The sequence below is a fragment of the Chenopodium quinoa genome, unplaced genomic scaffold (genome assembly GCF_001683475.1).
Source record: "Chenopodium quinoa cultivar QQ74 unplaced genomic scaffold, ASM168347v1, whole genome shotgun sequence".
Lineage (NCBI taxonomy): Eukaryota > Viridiplantae > Streptophyta > Magnoliopsida > Caryophyllales > Amaranthaceae > Chenopodium > Chenopodium quinoa.
The window spans coordinates 2,868,287-2,889,902 of NW_018745533.1; the positions used below are offsets into that span (position 1 = coordinate 2,868,287).

Sequence of the window (21,616 nt, forward strand, 5' to 3'; positions counted from 1 at the left end):
ACACATATATGCGACTGATATTTATTAGTACTCTCAAAACTACACATACATATTACAGTATAAGATTTTGTTACAATATCTTAACAGGATCCAATATTTCTTACATAATATAAACACATACAAAATTCTTTAGAAAAACCATAAGCATAATAGAAATCCCTACCTTATAAAAAGTTAAAAACCCAACGCAATTAATTTAACGTGGAAGTTGTGGAATAAAAGGCAAGAGTTTTTAGGATCTTAAAATTGGTATACGCTACAAGCACATCAATGAAGTACAAAACAGAACTGGTATATAGAATAAATCAAATGACTCAAAGGGCCTTTCTTATTAACTAAGTTAATTAATAAATGTAACAAGAATAAAGTAAAGACAAAACAAGAAGTTACAACAAAAATGTTTAACAGGAGCTATACACTTATGATGTGACAAATTCAAAGACTCTGAGACTCTACAACAAATCAAGGTGAAACTACAAATTCTAGTTCTCCTCATTAACATCAAACATAGGTTCACTCGGGAGGATCGTTGGAGGAGACCATTGATCAGGTACCATAAGAAAGTAGGTTGTCATAGCTTTCCTAAACCGCTTTTTATACTGATCAGGAGAGATGACTGTTGGTTGTGCATTCTTCGGACCACCAAGGATTCCTGAGGCCTTCACCCAAGTCTCAAGGTGCTTGTCCCATGTATATTGCCTCATGAAATCAATAATACCAACTACCAGTTCCTGTTTTTCTTCGTCAATACCAACCAATAATGAATAATCCATCACATCAATCGACTGCAGAAAAATAGACATAAAAATAGTCAGAAGACAGGCAACAGCAATAAAACTTCCCAAAAGCTAGATCCAACACAAGCACTGAATACAAGGTCCAGTTTCAGATACATGATTTAAATTCAGAACACTATGAAACTAAAATTTTCCCAAAAACAAGTAATTGTAAGTTCTCACCAACAGCTTCTAATTAAGTACTTTCAAAACGACATTAATTTTTGAATTTGAAAACTACGACTTGGTGGGTCTCTGTAACAGATTACTTCACAGAATTATGTAATAAAACACGTTTAGTAATAAAGACGCAATTTTTATGAAGGAAGAAGGCAGTTGATTGATTGATTAGAGCAAATAAGGATGAAAGTTTGAACAAATAGTGACTTCAGGCCACCACTCTCTAGGGAGTACCTTGAGGGTACAACTCTCCTTAACCTAGAATTTACCAAATGACTGCCTAACAACACACTCCCCTTCCCCTTTCTTATATTTACATGACTAGCCAAAAGACAGAAGAGACAAAATGGTATTTTGCAGCTGTCACATTCTCAGAGGTGATGCTACACTGCTCACTGATTGGCAGGTAGATTTGGTGGCTTTCCCTGCTGTGCTTGTGGCTGCTGCATTTGCTGTATTTGTTGTGCATGTGTCAGCCCTCTTTTGCCCTTGCGTTGGTATGTAATCCAGCCCTTTTGCTTGGTCGTTACAGTCTCAACTCCCTTCCTGAACCGTCTAGTATAGAATCTATCAATACAAAGGAATTAATCCTGTCCCAGCAGCTAACCTTGACTGCTAGATGTCAAACTTCATCCCCATATTGACATGACCAATGACAACAATCTAAAGTCATTAAATAATATTCCCTTGTCTTCTTCCTCCCCCTCACTCTTCATCTTTACAAAACCACCCTTCCCCATGTTTCGACTCTCTTCATCTTTATCCATCTCTCCTTCCCAATTAATATTAGTAATAAGATCTTTACCTCTTTTTATTTTTCCCTCACTTGATTGTTAGAATTTATCGATAAACCTAAAGCCAATAAAATCCCAAAATCAATTGTTCTCTCTTCCTTTTCCCCTCTTCTTGATAATGCTATATCACTCTTCTCATTTCCAAATCATCATTGATCAACTAGCCTACAAAGCTACCCTAGCTAACTTAGGATGGGTCAAGCATGCTATTTCTGGTCCCATCAGTATAGATAAAATTCAGAATCAAGGGATGAAACTCTTTTTGACAATCTATAACAAAAGGTCTCTCCCCTGAAATGCATGCAATTCATTAAATCTATAGGAGGAGAGGTAAAATTCACATAATTTTCAAACAATCTCAGCACACCAAAAGTGCCTAATAGTACAGGCTTACCGCTAAAAATGATGTGTCATTCCAAACAGCTCGTTCAAGCAGCCTTTTTGCCTTGTTCCCTACAAAAATTGGAGAAGTAGGCATTGTCTCGATCAAGTTCTGATCAAGTAAAACTTTGTTTCCACCAGTTGAATCTGGATTGTATCGTGATCTACAAGAACCTTTTAAATCATAAAGTCGTACAACATTACGCCGGAATAAAAGATTCTCCATTACTAAAACGTCCATCTTGAACTCCTTCCCTCCTTTAATATGCTTGGATGTAACCTTTAAGATACACACCAAAGAACGGAGAAAATTAAATTTGCAGTCAATAATTCCACAAGAAAAAAAAAAAAAAAAAAAAAAAAAAAAAAAAAAAAAACAAACAAACAAAACAAAACAAAACAAAAAAACAAAAAAAAAACATTGAATTTCTCATCCAATCTTGTGGTCTTTTGTGTATCTTAGGAGGCAGGGGCATTAAGATAAGAAAGGAACCAAGTAGAGCAGAAAGAAGAAAAAATACTGCTTGGATCAACCGTCAAATTTAACAAAAAATCAATGAATTGGTCATATGAGGGGAGCATGCAATTAAGACAAGGACAATTAATGAAGTGGGGAATGAATTTGGCGAATGTAACAGCATTAACACAAACTCCAAATCACATGAGAAAATCAAAATTACTCTGTAACTAAAAAACACAGCTTAGTATGATGTATATATAATACCTGATAAATGCCAAGGATCTTTGCCAGACAGGTAGGGCTGCAACTTTCGATTGACTCAGACAAATATTTAAAATAAGCTGGTGCAAACTTGATAAACGATTCCAACTCTGTCTTCGTAACTTGTTTGATTATAAATCGATCATCTAAACTCTTTGCGAAAAAGACATTGCTCTTTCCACCTTGAGCGCCCCATTTCTTACAACGGCTAAGAGACCTGATGAAATCCATCTCAGAAGGGCAACAAATCTTTCTCAATGCCTCAAATCGTTTTGCATAATAGCAAGTGACAGTGTATTTTACTTTGCCAAGAGGGCCATTATCTGAAAATGAAACTCTAGCATGCAAAGCCTTGGTATAGAATAATGGATCCAAGATGAGAGAGTTTCTTGATCCAGACATTGACAAAAGGCTTTCTTCAGAAGATCCAAAACTTTTCATTGACCCAGAAACCGCTTCAAATGGATGGAGGGAAAGGGAACTCGCTAGGCTGGTCAAAGAAATTGCAGAGTCAATCCCATCCTTTTTCATGTCAGGGTCATCAGAAATCTGAGTTTTATAATCTGGTGATACAAGCGCATATGCTATGATACTAGTTGGTTCATCATCATAAACAGGTATAACAGTATGATCAACACCCACAGGAAGCAGAAGTCTGGCACCACCTAGACGTTTCAATTCACGAAATGAGGAAACAAAAACTGGGTTATAGTCCCCTAATGCATCAAGCTTTTGAGCATTCCATGCAGTATATTGATATATGTTCATAAAGGGCATCTTTAACCAATCAGTGGAGCTTTCCAAAAAGTCAGAACTCATGGGAGGCAAAGCAATGCCAGTAGCATGATGAATCTCCGTCTCATCTCGGGCATCATTGTGCTTCTCTGAATTGGGACTTGCTGCAACTGATCTGACTGAGCTCGACGTATCTATTGCATCATTCTCCTTGGGGTTGGCACTTCCTGAGAGAATTTCACCAATCCATGCCGCATCAAGAGTATCAGATAAATTCACCCCAATAGGGAATTGTCCAGCTGAAATTCTCTGAACTGCATTTACAGAGTTAGCTGGATCTGCTTCACCCATTTTGATCCCATGGAGATCTTCCTTGCACATCATTTTATTAAATTCTTTGATGTTAACACCTTGGCTAAGATCTGTTCCAATTTTTCCATCTAAAATCACAGAACCACAATTGCCCACTTCTCTAGCTACTTCACCACCGGCATTTGTACTAGTCTTTTCAACATAATTGCAGGTTTCCTCCATGGATTTCAGTATAGGACTATCAGATCCATAATGAGTTATCTTTGCATCTAAACTAGATGCAAAGATTAAGCGCTGGTCCCATACATAAGATTGGATTAATAAATGCAGCCTCAATCTGTTGATTTCTAGGATGTCAATTCCATCTTGTCTTTTCGATTGCAATGCCTTTTGCAAGGACTCCTGTGAAAATTCCAAATTGGTCATTAATCACTGAATGACTTCCCTTTACGCGGTAGGCATTTCCATAAACATGCTAATTTCGAGGTCAAATAATCGGATGCACATTAAAAAGAAGAAACATGTAGAGACATACAAAAACAGGTGTAAAGTAGGAACAGAAAGTCTGAGCATTATAATTGCAGAAAGATAACTTTGTTTCTCTACAGTTAACTTCTTATACATAGACACACCCTAAGCATACCTATGATGTTATGGCTTCTTATTGCCCTACTACCTATCAGATACTTTCTAATTAACTTTTGTGGAACTACTACCAAAGAAAAAGGAGTGATAAATATATTTCTTTTTTTAAAAAAAAGGTAAACAGTGTAATGGGAGAACCTCAAATTCTTCTTTCTCCTTCCTCAGTATCTTATCTAGTTCCATGATGTGTTTTCTCAATCCACAAGCTTTTATGTTACTTTCCAATAATCCAGACCTTGAAAATTTCTCTGAGATCTCATTAATGCAATTGCAGACTTCAGTATATAAAAGCTCTGCCTGGTCATTTACCTGTAAAACAACTCAAAACAATCACCGCGGGAAACACAATAGTACAAGACTACACAAGCTATAAAGGATTTCCCACCTCATCTGCTTCTTTTTGGATCCATTCCAGATTAGCACAAGTGAACTCCAGATTTGATGGTGGAAGGAAGACAGAATTAACAACAATTGGTGCATAGCGAAAGCAAGCAACCATCCGTCCACACCTGCATCAGAACACAGCAATATGAAAAACTTGAATATATATGGTGCCCAATCTGCTAACAAATCCCTAAACTTCTATCCTCGCCCTAGAATTTCTATATAAATTCAAGAGGGCCCTAATTATACCAAGGGACTACCAAAGAAGCAATACCGATATCAAAAAAAAAAAGCATGTACAATAAACAGCAGAAATGTCTCCCCAAAAAATGTCATCACAAAAGACAGCTATAAAAACCATTGTAATTAGCACACTTCTAAAAACAAGTTCCACAGAAAACATGGGGATAAAAAGATGCAACTTTCCTCACAAATAGTAGTCAACATCTTAAACAACTTTCCTCAGTCATCTTAAAGTAGCCACTGTTGCTATACTTATACATTTACTTAGTAAGGTATGTAGTCATAAAAATTGCAAAATTTGTGATAGTTAAACACCATCTTCAAGCCCTCAAACTAAAGCAAGAGTCCTTTTGTAAACCACACTAAAGTGTAGTCATAAATGCTCTCAATATATTGATCAATTTAACTGATAAACAAAAGAAAAGAAAATTGCAGCACAATCTAGACCAATTAAGCATATTGAATTAATATCTTAAGAGCTCACAGGGGCATCTATTGCCTTATATATTGTAATCACTTTAAAGAGAAAAGAGCAAATGGACTTATGCAGGGTCAGTTTAGATGCATACCCATAAAATCTAAGACAATCCTTGTGAAGAGAGTGGCCACAACTAGCAACTCTGCTAGCAGCTGCATGGTTTGAAAAGCTGAGTTCTAGGAATTTTCCAAATGACAGCCCCCAAGCTGCATCAGACATAACAATTCTTCTAGTAGCAGGAGGAAATCCGTTAACTCGAGGACAACGAAGGCACCTATGCCACATCCAGATTTTGCCGTCCCTTTCCCCGGGTAATGGAAACTCAGTAAGCTTTCTCACCGAAATAGTAAGGCTTCCTTGCTGATGAGTGTAACAATGAATATGTGCTTCTGATGGCATCTCACAAACACGGCAACGGTAATTCTTCAATCATCCACAAAAGAGCACTTTCAGTCAAAGTTGGACAGAGGTTTACATTTTCAGACAAAAGAAATCATGTATAATTTAAAGAAATATACCTGATCAAACAAATCATCCAGCAAAAACCGTCCTAGAGGCTTATCAAAGCTCCGGTAGTACTTGATACGGAAAAGATGTGCCCTCTCACACACAACTCCTTTCCAGACACAGCGTGTCGTTAAAGACACCAATATACTATGACCATCAGAAGGTGAGGGTGAAAATTCTTCCTTCAGCAGCTTCACTTTCTCATTTTGGTCACTATAGTTTAAATCTAACAGATTTGTGCTGGGATTAGGTTCAGTCGCTGCACTATAATCATCATTTCTCTTGCAAACACTGTGTCCAGATGGTAATGAGGTGCTAAAGGAACTATCAGCTGCATAATCATCAGGAAGGCAATCATCTGGTTTTACAGATATGGAATGGCTTTCTGGAAAAAATTTCACACCTGATTTGCTGACATGCTCTGAGACACCATCTTGGGGCAGATCATTACAAATGGAATTAGGGACATCATATAATGAAGAGTCCGGAGAGCTGTCAACAATTGACTGCACACAATTTAAGGAAGATTCCATGTACTCGTTTAAAGAGCTTGACTGATTTCTTTCTGATATAGGAACAGTGCTTGTAGTGATTAACGAAGGAGCATGTGAAACCAGGCGACTGTTTTCACTCTGGGGCCTTTCAGTGGGTGGGATAACAAGATCATATACAGTAGAGATGGATCTATTAATGTTTAACGGTTTGTCAGGTAATGCAACAGTTATCGGAGACTTCAAAGGAAGTTCCGGCAGAGAAGCACCTTCATCAGCAAGATATGATGTTTCTAAAGCTAAATGATATGCAGCAAATATTCCATACTGGACAACATGCTTCACTTTTTTCAACTCGTCTCCAGAAGCTCCTTTGAGCAATATCTGAAATAAAGCGGGTAACTCCCGTTAGTAAGATAAAATTACAAAGGTAAGCCTAACACCATTCTTGTGGATTATAACATAAGATAAGCTGACACCGCTGACAGAACAACTTATATACTGAAGAAAACATTAAACATCACAAGATCAGAGCAAAAGAATATTCTTTTTAGGAATTATTCAAAATGGTGCTAGATATAAAATAATGTTCAGTATAATCTAGAAATTGCAAAATACTGTTCCAATTAATCCAATATCCTTTTGTTTTTACTTAGATCATTTATTATATGACTGAAACAGGGGGGATAGTGGATACACATTACAAAACAATTTTACCTAAAGACAAATAAATGGCAAGACAATTCAGCTAACATCTGTTTACACAAATGACTATCGAACTTACAGTACATCCCAAGGGTTTTGGACACCCCTCAAAAAACATCAAGGTCTTTGTCAGTTTCTTCCCACCCTGATCAGCACTTCCATGCTCCTCAAAGTACTTGTCCACATGGAAGGATTCACAATAACCCAATGTTTGTGACTTCAGATGGTCAACAGAGGGAACAATTTGTGTGCCAGAGCAGCGAGCGATACGCTCTAAGAGCGGCCTCTTGATATTTAGTACAAGAGATATATTTTGCTCAAGAAGATACTCTTGGGCGAATCGTGATACAGACTTTTCCACCAATAAGATATTGGGATTAAGAGAACTGATTTTAGCAACAGCCATCTTCAGATGATCCATTTCCTAAATATGTTTAAAAAAAAAATCATTAATCAAGGATTTATAAAACTATCAATTTTGGTTAATTATTAAATAACAGGTAAATATTGAAACTTGTGAAGGGAATGCAATAACAACAAAGCCTTAGTCCCAAAATGATTTGGGGTCGGCTAACATGAATCGTCATAAGGAACCGTCCAACAAACTTGTGAAGGGAATACTTCCTCAAAAAACAAGATGAATAAAACAGATATAAAAGTAAATAAATAGCACAATCAGCACCTGTTGCAACAATGTGTCAAAACTAGATAAGTGGGTGGAAACCCGCTGATACTCCAAAGCCCCTCCAAGGATTAAAAGGCGAGGTCTATCAAACTTTGCAGTCATTCGCCGATGAGCAACATTCTTCTTACAAACAACTCCTTTGACCACCAAACTAAATGGTAATAAGATCCACACAACAAAAAAAAAAGAAAAAAAAATATTAGGGGACATGTAGATGAGATGAACCTACATGGTAGCTTATGTAAAAGGAATAACATAACTTTATAGATTTGTCTTCTCTAACATTTCTATATGGTTAAAAGGACTAGTAAAAGGTGCATTTACATAAAAAGCAACCTAAGCTTTTAGTAGGGATGTCAATGAGCCGATGTGCTCGTGAACAAACTCGGTCAATGCTAGTTTGTTAATTGAAAATAAATAAATAAATAAAATAAAATAAAATAAAAATTGTCAAGCTTGTTTAGTAAATGAGCCTACCTTGAACAACTTAGGACTCTACTCATCTAGGTTTGTGAACAACTAGTTCATAATCGTTTATATGCTTGTTCGTGTTCATTTATAAGCTAGTTTAAGCTCGAATTTTCAAAAACAAAAGAAATATAAAAGGATTTGCTAGAATGAATAAAGTCAATCGCAAGTTGTCATGTCACTAACATATGTATACCAAAGAGCGATCCTCATGGTTTTCCACCTATCCATGGCCCGGAAAGCTTAGATGACCGTTGCTTACATTCCCAGGAAAATAGGGTGAGTTTTGGGATGTTTACACAGGCCACGTGAAACTTTTTAGTGGTTTTCTCATTTCTCATTTGAGTCGATCCAAGCTCGAACAAGCAAAATTAAAGCTGGTTGAGGTGGCTCATGTGCTTCTTTTCAAGCCTAGCTTGATAGGATAATACTCAGATCGGCTCATTGACATCCCTAGCTTTTAGCAAGTAAAATTAACGATTGCAGCAGGAGAAGAGTGTTTTTATTAATGTCAAAGAATCCATTAACTAATACTAAAACAAAACGTTACTGACATCATCCCTTCTCAAAATTGTACACATTTCACTCTGACATTGATTTTTTTTTCCCGCCAATTTGCTATGATGATGTCATTATTTTTTTATTATTTTTTTTAATCTTTACTTTTACCTTTGTTTTTTTATCTAATAAACCTTTCATATGCTTTATCCTTTGTCCCTACCGAGTCTTGTTTTTTTTACACGTATGTTAACATTTCAATGTTCAAAAGTGTTCATTGTGATTTTTTTTTTTTTTTTGGAATATGCTATAAGTAATATGCTATAGCAGAAATTACTTACAATGTAAACAAAAAAATTACAGAATAGAAAACTTTCTTTCTCCATATTATGAACAAATCTCACAATGTGTTTGTTTAAAACTGGGCATCGCACGGGAACTAAACTAGTATGATACTATAACATTACTTGAAATAAAATCCAGAACTGATGAGGTTTGGAAGGTCAAAAGTTTTACTCTAAACTTGAAGAAAGACAATTCTGGGCAACAAAGGTTAAAAAAGGACAAGAACATGCAAGGTCACTGGATACAAAATACCCAAAACGTCAATACAAACTAACCTGTTACTTCGTTTCCCACATGCTAGGCATTTCACTTTTACATACCCACCAGGATCCATCCCACTACCTTTGGTCATGTCTGGCTTAAGAAGTGAAGCAGCCTCCCATGACAGAGAAGTGATTATGTCCAGCCAGCTTTCTTTGTCGTCGTCATCCCGAACAGGAAGATTTTCGACTTGCAAAAGCTGTGTGATGAGTGCTCTGAAATGCCCACCAACAACATTTCTCATAGCTTTCCGATGTTCTTCATTTGCTTTTTCCCTCTGAAGCTCACCGACCACGCTGCTTGAAGAGCTCTGATATGCCCATTCTCCAGCATCTCTATCATCCTCATCATCAAAAAGATCGGCTTCTCTGTCATCATCTTCATCTTCAGGCTCTGGAGGGATCCAAAGTAGCCCATTGTTTTCAAAATCCAAATTTTCTACATCTGCATTCTCAATCCCATAAAGTGAAGCTTCAGATTCATCATTATTATTAGGAATGCCTGGTTCATTCGCAGAAGCCTTAATTCCTTCCAGAAACTCTGAGCCAAAGACCACAGAAGACAAAGGACTAACTGCTTTTCTATCATCGCTTTCTCCATCAAAACCTCCTTTGCATGATTGATAAATATTGTCAAGTTCATCAAAATTAACAGCACCAAAATACCCCCCATTTGCATTCTCCTCATCATCACTCCTAAAAAAAAGAGACGAGACCAAATAGCTAATCATCAGAGAACGTGCAGCAAATATCAACAAAAGTGTGATCTGATACCAAAGAATGAGATCGGACATTACAACAAAATAAACTAATAAGAAAACCAAGGGCAAGATTACAACAAATACACACAACTAACATGGCACTATAGCCAATTTAAAATGTCCAATCTCAGAGAGATACAATCACTTGAGTTGGGCAGGTAGTTATAAAATGAAATATTAACAATTTTACAGCACTCATAGTAATTTTAAAACTGATTCATTATTATACATCAAGGTCATCAACATTGAGTCAATGATGAACAAACTAGCCCAGCTGCTCACTACATTGTGTTGTAAATGCCTGTTTAAAGTATAAAAACACGCTTCCCCCCCCCCCCCCGCCCCAACCCCTGGTGCATAATATCTAAGAGTCAAGACTCGATGTTTTGAATATTTTCATTTCAAACACAAGAGCTAGGATATGAAATTTAAAAGCTGTTGAGATTTCAATGCTAAGTCCAGATTCCTAAATGAGAGAGAATATCCATCCAGCTATCATGCTATGGGTTCCTATTTCTAAACTATATATTACACAACATTTTATTTCAGCAAATCAGCAGAGATCTTAATTGTGTGGTTATCATCATCGTTTTCCACGGATAAGGAAACTAAATTGTTTTATCTTCATGAAAAATACCACAGTTGCCACATGTTAGGTAGAAATTCTAATATTTGACACCTCTTGAATCGTCTTCACCATTTTCACTCATGAAAGATACTTAATTGTTTTATCAGGTCAAATTCATTGGCAAAGTCAACGTAGAGAAGTTATAAGCTCAAGGAAACCATTTACTACAGAATAAAACAGCAGACTACTCACTCACATTCCTCCTAAACCCCCCCTTAAAAAATATTGCAAATAGTCATTTGGGGGTGGGGTGGAGGGAGTCAATCCATGTAACTTACAAAATGCACACAACACTGCAAGTTCACCAAAGCAAAGAACAGAATTAAGAGAATAAGTATTTAAAATTCAAAAAAATAAACCTTGCTTGCTTCCTTACCTTACAAGGAGAACACCAGCCAGAAACAACTGCTAATACATGGTAGGCTTTGGAGCAAGCAATATAGCAAAATATTATTCAAGGAAGGCCTCCTGGTTTACATATTTCTTGGTTTTAGACCATTTGATGTCTGATCAATATTGGCAACTCAATACATCAATGAAAAACAGAAATGGGTTGTAATAGATCAACCTAAAGAGGGGTAGTATAGGTATTCTAGTAATATTAGCTCACTAGGTTAATAGTCCTTAGTATAAATAGAGAGAGAAGGGAAGGAAATAGATAGGCAGAAATTTGGTATGAATCTTTTGGAGAGTTATGGCCTAAAGCCATTTTAGAGAGTTGTGAGCTAAACTCACTAACGAAGATTGATAGCCTTAAGCTATTAAATTATCATTTGTAGCCCTTCCACCAATATCAATCAATCTTAAAGCTTCCGTCTTTATTATTTCTTGCAACTTACAAAAATCAGACTATCTACATTATTCAAAGAATCAATCTTTCTCTATAATTCTACTGTTATTTGCATGAGTTAGTAGGCAGTAAATATCAGTTCATTACATGGGTAAGGCCAAATAAGTGAGATCATAGGGCAATCAATTACAACTTCATCAATGACTACCCTCTGAAAACAGGGATTTGCCCAAGTGAGAGGGGGGAGAGAAGTAGGATCTAATTGATGCATTGGGAAAAGTGAGTGATATGCTCATTAAATCATACTCCCTTTGTTCCTTTATATTTGCCCCAAAGGCATATGTTCACTTTATTAAGTTTTGGTTGATTGAAGTTATGAGAGAGAAAATTGGTGGGACCAAAAAAAATTTTGGGAGAGTAAAGTAGTGGCCCTGATAGCCGTTTATGGAATGGAGTGAACTAAAAGGTACAACCCAAAAAGAAAAGTGGAGCAAATTTTTAAGGAACATAGGGAGTAGTACTAGTAGGTATAACCTTTTAGTCAATACTAAATTGATACTTTAAGTGTGCCATTGAAGTTCTATCTTGAAGTTCCATCAGAAAAGGTTGGCTATAGACCTGAGCACTTATTGTGCTATGAAACTAATGCTGCTGTTTTATTAACAAACGTTCCCCTTTTATCCCAATCCAGCATCTAAACTACTATAAGAAAATCTGATGAAAAAATGATAAATATATCAACTCTGTGGAAAAGAAATCAAAGTTAACTTGTTCTAAATTCACGAGAGGCTGCTTTGAATCAACTCATTGTGCCAGTATCATCTTACACTCCAAGTACAAATCTTAAGTATACAATAAAAAAATATGAAGGGCTAGAATATCAAAGCACATTAAGGACAAATCTATGATAGGATAATTCAATTAAAAAAAAAAAAAAGAAAGAATAAAAAAAGGCAGTAAAGGTCTTAGAAGCAAAAAGTACCTATTAACACATAAGCCATATTGATTATCATTTGAAGATAGATCTCCAACATCCACATACGTATTTATACTGATTGGATCAGATGCTCCATTGTTTTGATTATGTTGTCCAGATTGGGAAGATTGCTCAAGATTCGTAGAAGAACCATAGGTCACATGCTCGTATGGCCCAGTTGAGTAGGCCATTGAATTCACTGTACTTGCGATGCTATCACCAGTAAAGCTGGTATTAAGACTCCCCAAGCTAATAGCTGAAGGAGATGGACTAAGCCCTGGACTAGAAGCACCACCAGTTTCATGGTTATCGGTCACCAATCCTTGCTCCCATTGCCTGAAGCAATAGTTACAAACCCTGATTCTATCGCTATCCTCTCGATCACTCTTGGACTCGTCCGAAAGGATTGGAATTGAGTGAGCCGTACACTTAGCACAGAAAACTCGACCACAGAGCCGGCAATGATGCCTTCTATTAAACACCGTAAACTGGGAATCACACTCATAACACACCCGGCAGCTCTGATCCGGCATCCAAAAAACCCTCGACACATTGGCCGGTTCGCATTTCCGGGGACCCCAAAAGTTCACAATACCCAATAGCTTTTTGTCAGGGGAACCCATCGACGACGTCGAAAATGTCCCCTGACCAGTCTCATAATCATATTTTCATTCCACCCAAACCCCCAATAGTAGCAATAGCTTGTATTCAATCAATTCAACCACACCCACAAAAGCTCAAACAAACCTTCTCCCTTTTCCCACTTTCACCCAACCCAAGTTATTACTATAAGCTCAGCAACACAATATCCAACAGTAACAATCACCTGTAAAAAAAGTATGATCATGCATAATTGAATCATATAACCTTAAAATAAACTATAAAATTGGGAATTTAACTCTTACCTTTATGCAGCCGAAACAGCAAGCAACTCAAGAAAAACTGCAAATCACCAGAATCAAAACCCAATTAAAAATTACAAAATAAATTAAAAATAAAATCATATTCACAATTAACAAATTCAACTATGAAATGGGGTATACTGGTTACTGGAATCATTAAATAAAAATTAAAAAAAAAAAAAAAAAAAAACCATAAACCCCAATTCAAAATAACAAAGATTTCAAATTAATTCAGTCCACAAACTCCATAACATCAAAAAAATGAAAGTACTCTTACTTTTAATCGCCTCAAAAAGCTTGAAATCGAATTGCCCAAGTATAAATTTAAATTATATATTAAGGAGTATAAAAATGCATTCAACTTTCATAGCCCAGAAATTTAACAAAATTAAAAAATTTACCTTATCAATTTAACAATTCTGCAAAAGTTCTCACTTTTTTCTCTTGCTTGAGTAATCAATTGTATGAAAAGATCAGGAAAAAAAAAAATCCAAAGTGAGTTCTGTATCAAAGACCACCGCAAATTTTATTATTTTTCTATATTTTATTTTAGGTTGGAAAAATATAAATAATAAATCTGAAATACTAGGAAACAAATGGTGGCCAGAAAATGTTTTATTGTATTTTATAGTATAAATATTGATTAGGTTGATGGAAAAAGTTAAATTTGTATTAACTGGATTCACAAGAATCATTAGAGTCCATTGGAAAGGTAAGTGTCGAGTCATCAATGGCGATGTCTTCTTTGTTTTGACGGGCCGTTATTTTTTATTTCATTGCCACATGGCAAAACCTTATAAACGTTACGGATATTATCCCGTTGTCTCATAATTGACTCAATCCAACTTTACATTTACTTATGCACTAATTTACCTTAATTTTAATTATTTATACTAGTATTTTTATTAAGCGAAATTTTTTATTTTTATATTTTTTTTGAAAGGATAATTTTTTATATAATTAAGCATTAATAATTAAATTATAAAAATAGTTTCGTATTCTTTCTTTAAAAAAAATTATACAAGTAATATTTTCGTAAAAAAAATATAAAAACGGCTTTGAAATAAAACCTTGTACGGAGTATTAATATAGCTATCTATCAATATATTTCATGATAAATCATGTTTTTATTATGTTTTTAAACTATTATATAGAGTAATCGAAGTTAACATAAAAAAAAAAAAAAAAAAAAAAAAAAAAAAGAATAAAGGAAAAAAAAATTCTAAACTAGTTATTTTTATACTCTATAACATCTACACTGATCAAAAAATAAAATATATGGTATTTAACCATCTAAGTCAATTATTAACAAAATTATAAACATGAAATAAATGTACATAATTAAAAATCATAAGGTCTATTCTTTTAATATATATATATATTAAATACGTATAATAAAAAGTTTAATTACAGTAGCAACCCGGTGTAATGCTTGAGCCACACTCTAGTTTAGAATTATAAAAATAAGCAACAAAGCGATAAATCTAATCTGAACTTATTTTTTCCATTTAACCGTTTGTCTAATGTGAAACAGGGGTGATCACGTGTTGGGTCGAGCTTTGCCCCAAAGGCTTCGGGTTGGGTCCAACCTCAAACCCATGTCCAAACCACAATTTTGGGCCGAGAATAACAGGTTTTTCATGTCAAAATCAGATTGAGAAAAAAATTTAATTAAAACTGAATTTTTAGGTTGCCAAAAAACCGAAAAGTGTAATCCCCCGTATTTTTTAAATATTTTATAAATGAAAATTTATTTTATTTATAATATTTATTTGTTATTTTTCATAATTTAATTTCAAAAGTTTCAAATTATTAATGTGGGTCAAAATTTATTTGAACAAATTAATTTTTGCACCTTTATTCTACAATTTATGTCCAATAACACAAGCCTAACCCATTTGTAATCGACCCATTATTTTGATGAGGCCAAATTTTCTTATTTACCCTACAATTCTCTCCTATAAATACCCCATGAATCCCCAAAAAATTTCCCACACAAAAAGGTTAGTCTTATTTTCTTTCTCCTTAGTTTTATTAATTTGTGTAATTATAATTATTGATTATGGGTTTTGATTTTATTGTTTGAAATTAATTTAATTAGTAAAAAATTGTATTTTGATGATTAAACTTTATAATTTCAGATTTTATAAGTGTCATAATTTTCAGATTTTGTAAATTTTATAACCTAGGGTTTTTAATTATTGAAAATCGTGATTTTAGGGTTTTTATGAACAATTGATTTAGGGCTTTTATAGTAATGATGTTTTGAAATTTTGGTGATTATAAGTACTAATTAGTTTAACTTAATTCCAGATTGTTTTGAACACTTAAATTCGTGTTTTAATTTTAAGATTTCCGTTCATTAATATTAATCCCGTTTTAATCCCGATCAGGTTCTGAACTCATCCGATTTTAAGAAAGCCTCATTACCTTTGGTAGTGATCACCACCTCTCGTGCCAAATTCAGCCTCTAAATATGATTTTCGGGCAGTTTTTTATTTTAACGAAGTTTTTTTATACTTAAAATATTATCCTTGAGTTTGATTAATAAAATTAATTATGTTTAAAGTTATATAAGCATAAATATATTTTTTTTTTATTGAAGTTTTAAGTGCTGGAAATAGTTCCTAAGTACTACTTTTGATGTTTTATAAAGAGGGTTTAATCACCCATTAAAAGGGAGATTATTAGAGGTTTTTAAATAATTTTCAGATTTTTATTAAACTTTAAACTTGTTGTAATTTCATTTAATTTATAAGAGTGTATTTTGAGGTTTTTATGAAGAAAATTTAAAGAACTATATGTAAGCCTTTAATTTTAACTAAAGGGAGGGTTTTAAAGTGTTGTTTGATTTGGATTTTGAAGGTTTTAAAGTAAGTTAGTGTTGCTGTAAATTTGATTGATTGGGTATTGATTGGGTATTGATTGAGATGTTATTATTTGGCTTAGGAGAGGAGTTTTTTTAAGGTGATTTCTAGTTTTTAAGTGGCCAACCGAATTGTTTACACGAGGTACGTACATGTCTACTTCGTTATAAGTAGTATCATGTTTAGGTACCAAAAGGAAAGAACTTAGTTTCATGATTAGGGAACACTTGGATGGAAATTGTTTGGTTATACATTTAATTAATTCATGTATTTATATTTATGAGGCATGTTTTGGTGAATTAATTATGCTTGTATGAAATTTTGGATGAAGTATGTTGAATTATATTGGATTAATTGTTTGTATGGAATGTTGATACAAGCATAATTTTATTGGATTGGTTTGTTAACCACATTTGGATTATTAAAGGATTGGAATTGAATGGTTTAATTGGAATGAATTTATTAATTATTCCACAAGGTTGTTATTTATTTTATTACTCAATCATGAATTGTTAGTATGTTGAGTAAAGGTGGATTAAGCCGAATGGCTAGGTGGGTTGACTATGTTCAACAATTTGGATAATTTGGAAGTTTAATGAAATTAAAGGTCAATTTGTGATGTGATCACCATTGTCCTAAATAAGATTAAAAATAAATTGATGTATGATTTTTACGTATGTTCTACTTGATTGAGTCGGCTATTAATTAAATTGTAATCACGTAAAGTGAAACATGGATGAGCAATAAAACTCTAGAAAGCGTGCACTTCTAAAGTATTGACAATTATGGGTTGGGGTACACGGTGGTAGCCCGTGGCTTTTCGAGGCTTGTTTGATCAACATGTCCTCTTCTCTTTTGGTATTTACATTTTATTTTATAATGAAAGTTAGATGGGATCCTAGACTAACTTTGTGAGAATGGAGTCGCGCCCATTCTTGCATCGCGCTAAACTTTTATTTTAAATGGTCATTTGGGACCAAAATGATTTGGTGGATTGGACAATCTCGTCTATTGCTTATTCCAAATTAAATTAATTAAATTAAATATAAAGAGTCAAGTGTTTGGAATTGATTAGCAAGTATGTTGAGTTGATTGAATTGTTTAAGTGTGGAGTCTTGATTAATGAATTTGTGTTGTATGTTTATTTACTTTAATTAGTTGAGCATGCTAGGTTTTGTGCGTTGTAGCTTGTATGTACTCAGCTTTGCTGATTGCGTGCTTTTGTGTGTTTTCTTTTGGTCATGGCCTTCGCCTTTCAATGACCCTGTGATGATCCAATTCTTACACTTGTATTATTGGGGAGCAGTATCGCACAGGTTAGCTTGATGATGTGAAGTTCGGGGATTTGACATACGCATTGTCAAGGGATTGGTGTGATTGAGAGTATTCGTTCTTTGTGTTAAACTTATTTATGTTTTACTATTCTAATTATGTTTTGTGATTTTGATTATTGGTTTTTAAATAAGGGTCTTTATGGTTCCAATTAATAAGCTTTGACTTATTGGTTTTCTAAATTATATTATTTTAAGATTTAAGTTGGATTTCCGCTACAATACTTTGATAAAGCCTTAACGTTTTAACACGTGGCGGTAACATGCCAATGGTTCTCCTCTATTTTTATTTAAAGTAAGTGGTTTAAAAAGGGAGAATTAGTGGGGTGTTACAAAAAGAAAAAATAAATAATTGATGCGAACTATCTTCGATGAAGCCTTTTTTTTAAGCAATCTTTGCTCCAAGCTAACTTTGATCAAACATTGGTCAAACTAAAGGTGATCAAATTTGGGGCGGGCCGAGCTTTAGTGTGAAAACTCGTGCCCAAATCCGTTAAAAAGTGTCAGGCTTTTCAAGCTGGATCAGGCTTTTTAACTAAAATTGTGATTTTGACTAGCCCAAACCCACTCGTTTTTCGGGTGGAACGGGTCGGGCTATAGTTGATCACCTCTAGGTCAAACTAATTTAAAAGACAAACTTTTAATAAATTAGATGTACAATATTATTGTACATCCGTTATAAAGTTGCCCTAAAATGAGCAAAAGTTATCCTAATATGAATAAAAGTTACCCTGACATAAATAAAGCTTACGAAGTATTTTCGCTTTATTGATAAAAGTTACCCAAAAAATTATAAAAGTGACCCTCGATGTATAGTAAATTATTGTGCATATACAAAAGTTACTCAATTTGAAATAAGTAACATATTTCTTATATACCATGAAGTAAAACAGAGCCTAATACATGTAGACTTGGAATTATTCCCCAATTTTCACTTAATTTAGGGGGAAAAAAGTTATATATTTTCTCATTGATTCAAAATAAATGTCTCATTTCTTACTTTTGCAGTATATTTACATAAATTAGTTTGACTAATGTTTGTGATTTTATATATAAAACTAGTTTTGTGCCCGTGCGATGCCCGGGTTGTTTATTAATTTAAAGATATATTTTAATCTATATGTCAAATTTTAAAACATATCATTGATACAAAATTAGTTAGGAATCGACGTGTTTTTGTGACGATTTAAACTTGTAGACATGTAATGACAAATAATAATAATATTGGTGAATTTTTTTTTTGACCTTGTCTAAAATGACTCGTGACCCGACCTGATTGACAGATCTACACATAGTAATAAAATTATATTAGATTGTGAAGTATATTTTTTTTTAATTGATTATAATATATTTTAAACCATGGATGTGGTACATTTTGAACTAATTCCTTCGCTCCAAAAAAATATTATGATACAAAAATTAAATTTATATGATTATTTATGAGAGTTATAATCTATTTTTTTTTTTGAATAAAATTATAATTCAATTTGTACATATGAAATATTGGTACCTTATCAAAAATAAAACTCTAAATTAACAATTTTATCCTAAAATTCTATCCAAAGTTGATTGAAAATAAAATTCTAAACTACCTTTTTTATCCTACAAATTGAATTCTGTATAACTCTATCCTACGTGGCACGACACTTGGCGAAAAGTTGGAACGCCAAGTGTCGTTGTCTCGTCGCATGGCTAAAAGTTTAGCTTTATATATTAGTTATATGATATGATTAATATACATTTTACTTGTTAGGTAAAAGCTAAACGAACGCCCCGGGGGCGTTGGGGCGTTTGTAACACCCCCAAATCTCCCTCTACGGAAATACCAGTATAATACGTATAATTATACTGTAGAGATAGACTTGAGCGTATTACCGCCGCGTGATTACGCAAGGCTACTCAAAATACTTAACTCAATAACAAAAACTTGCAGCGGAAACTCAACTTTCTTTTATTAATAAAAATTGTTATGAGTACTCTAAATAAAGACAAGACCAACATTCCTAAACTAGGTGAAGCAAATCCCGGGACTCCCATATGCTCATTCATGACTCCACCTGAAAATAGTCAACACTGCTTACCATTACGGTAAACAGGGCGAACCAAAACAAATAGGAAATACAGATTAGCAAAATATGCTAAGTACGATAAGTGCAAGATAATGTAAACTCAATTTATTCGCAAACATGCTTTAAAATCGATTCCAATAAATAATCCACTAATTCCAAAACTCATGATTCAAAACCAATTCCAATGATTCAACATTCAAAATAATTGATAAACCAATTCCTTTAAAAATCCAATTCCTTTTTGAACCAATTTCTTTAAATCCAATTCCTCACCCAAATGTGCACACCCCCCAAGCTAGTCTCCTTATATTACAACGTTATTCTTGAGGAAAGACCCAATCATACAAAGTCCAAGGCCTTATCAATAAACCAAATCCGCATAGTAGGATTACCAACATGCTTATAAAGCATTAATAATAATAATAATTCAATGGTTCAATAAATCCTTTTAAGATCCAACAAATCCAATACAATTCAAACTCCTTTTTGATAAGTCCACATACTTTCAAAATCAAAACATTTTAAATAAATACTTGAGAAAAATCTCATATTAATAGCTTTCCAAAATCAATAACTCTTCCTTGAAAAACCTTTTATTTAAGGAAAAATGGAAAAGAAAAATCTAACCTTTGCACTTTTTCCTCCTAAAAGTCCAACCTTCATTTTATTCCTCAAAAATCCAACCTTTATACCCCCCATTCATTTAAAGGTCCATTACCTGTTCATGACCGGTTTTATAAGTTATAATGCCACGTGTCAGCTATCAATAGGTCAATTATTTTTTCAATTATTAAAAAACAAAAATAATTAAAAAAAATTAAAAAAACAAAAAATATCAGATTTTTGGCCACCATTCCTCACCACCTCCATTAAATCCGGCCACCATTCTTCACCACCCTCCATTAAATCCGGCCACCATTCCTCACCTCCTCCATTTTCGACCCTCCTCCCCTTTCTAGCCACCCTGTTTTCCCGGCCAAAACCCGACCAATTAGGTTGTTGTCGTACCCGCCCAACAATCCACACTAGCCCACACGCCTCTTCTTCCCCCCTGCAAAACCCCACTCATCACCTTCACCAACTTCTAGCCAACACCGCTACCTTCGCAACTCCCCTACGCCACTCCATCACACACACAACAACCAATTGCAGCGGCCACCAGTCACAGCTCTTGTTCAACCCTCAAAATCGCACAATTATCACCACCCCCTCCATAACCACCACCTCATCAACACCACCACCTAACCTAATTTAATTCACTAGAAGAACCCCACCCCAAACCCACCTACTCCAGCAGCTCCACGCCCATTAATCTTACCCCAAAAACCTGACTAAAGAATTCTAACTTAATTTTTCAAGAAGAAGAAAAAAAAAACTAAATTAAATGCACCACAAATTTTTGCAGAAAGCTAAGCATGAATATGGCTAGAAGAGCCCCCCTTAAGAGAAGCACAATCAATCACACTGCCGCTTCGAAACCTCGGAATTCCCACCCATAATTGTGAATTTCAAGCCTAGAAAGGGTTGGTGGTTTCGGTTCTGGGTTTGGGATCGTTGGGTGGGGTAAATGGTGGTGGAAGAAGTGGTGGTGGCGGAGGTGAGGTTGGTGGTTTCAGTGTTTGAGGAGAGAGGAGAGAGAAAGAAGGGAAAGGAAGAATAATTTTTTTTTAAAAAAAAAACTTTT

At 34.4% G+C, this 21,616-nt stretch overlaps 1 protein-coding gene across 2 annotated transcripts; it reads right to left on the reverse strand.

Annotated features, from left to right (window-relative positions):
• Positions 1-296: 296 nt before the first annotated feature.
• On the reverse strand, positions 297-14,273 carry LOC110715979 (1-phosphatidylinositol-3-phosphate 5-kinase FAB1B-like). Of its 2 annotated transcripts, XM_021894600.1 has the most exons (14): positions 14,067-14,273; positions 13,669-13,705; positions 12,770-13,589; positions 9,624-10,304; positions 8,035-8,188; positions 7,432-7,776; positions 6,560-7,031; positions 6,168-6,487; positions 5,741-6,072; positions 4,930-5,053; positions 4,683-4,853; positions 2,856-4,301; positions 2,145-2,411; positions 297-785 (listed from the first exon to the last, which is right to left on the reverse strand). In XM_021894600.1, the coding sequence occupies exons 3-14, from the start codon at positions 13,384-13,386 to the stop codon at positions 483-485; spliced, it is 5,232 nt and encodes a 1,743-aa protein (XP_021750292.1). In that variant the 5' UTR covers positions 13,387-13,589; positions 13,669-13,705; positions 14,067-14,273; the 3' UTR covers positions 297-482. The 2 variants fall into 2 exon arrangements, with proteins under 2 accessions (XP_021750292.1, XP_021750291.1); XM_021894599.1 differs by having other exon boundaries at positions 6,168-7,031.
• Between the last annotated feature and the right edge of the window lie 7,343 nt (positions 14,274-21,616).

Bases quoted from the DNA above. Each gene is read 5' to 3' on its own strand.
- LOC110715979 (XM_021894599.1), bottom strand. From the start codon at position 13,386: ATGGGTTCCCCTGACAAAAAGCTATTGGGTATTGTGAACTTTTGGGGT. The intron at 10,305-12,769 runs GTACTTTTTGCT...TCTTTTTTTTAG, and splicing joins TATGGCTTATGTGTTAATAG to GAGTGATGATGAGGAGAATG. The intron at 4,302-4,682 runs GTTCTCCCATTA...GAATTTTCACAG, and splicing joins AGGAGAAAGAAGAATTTGAG to GAGTCCTTGCAAAAGGCATT.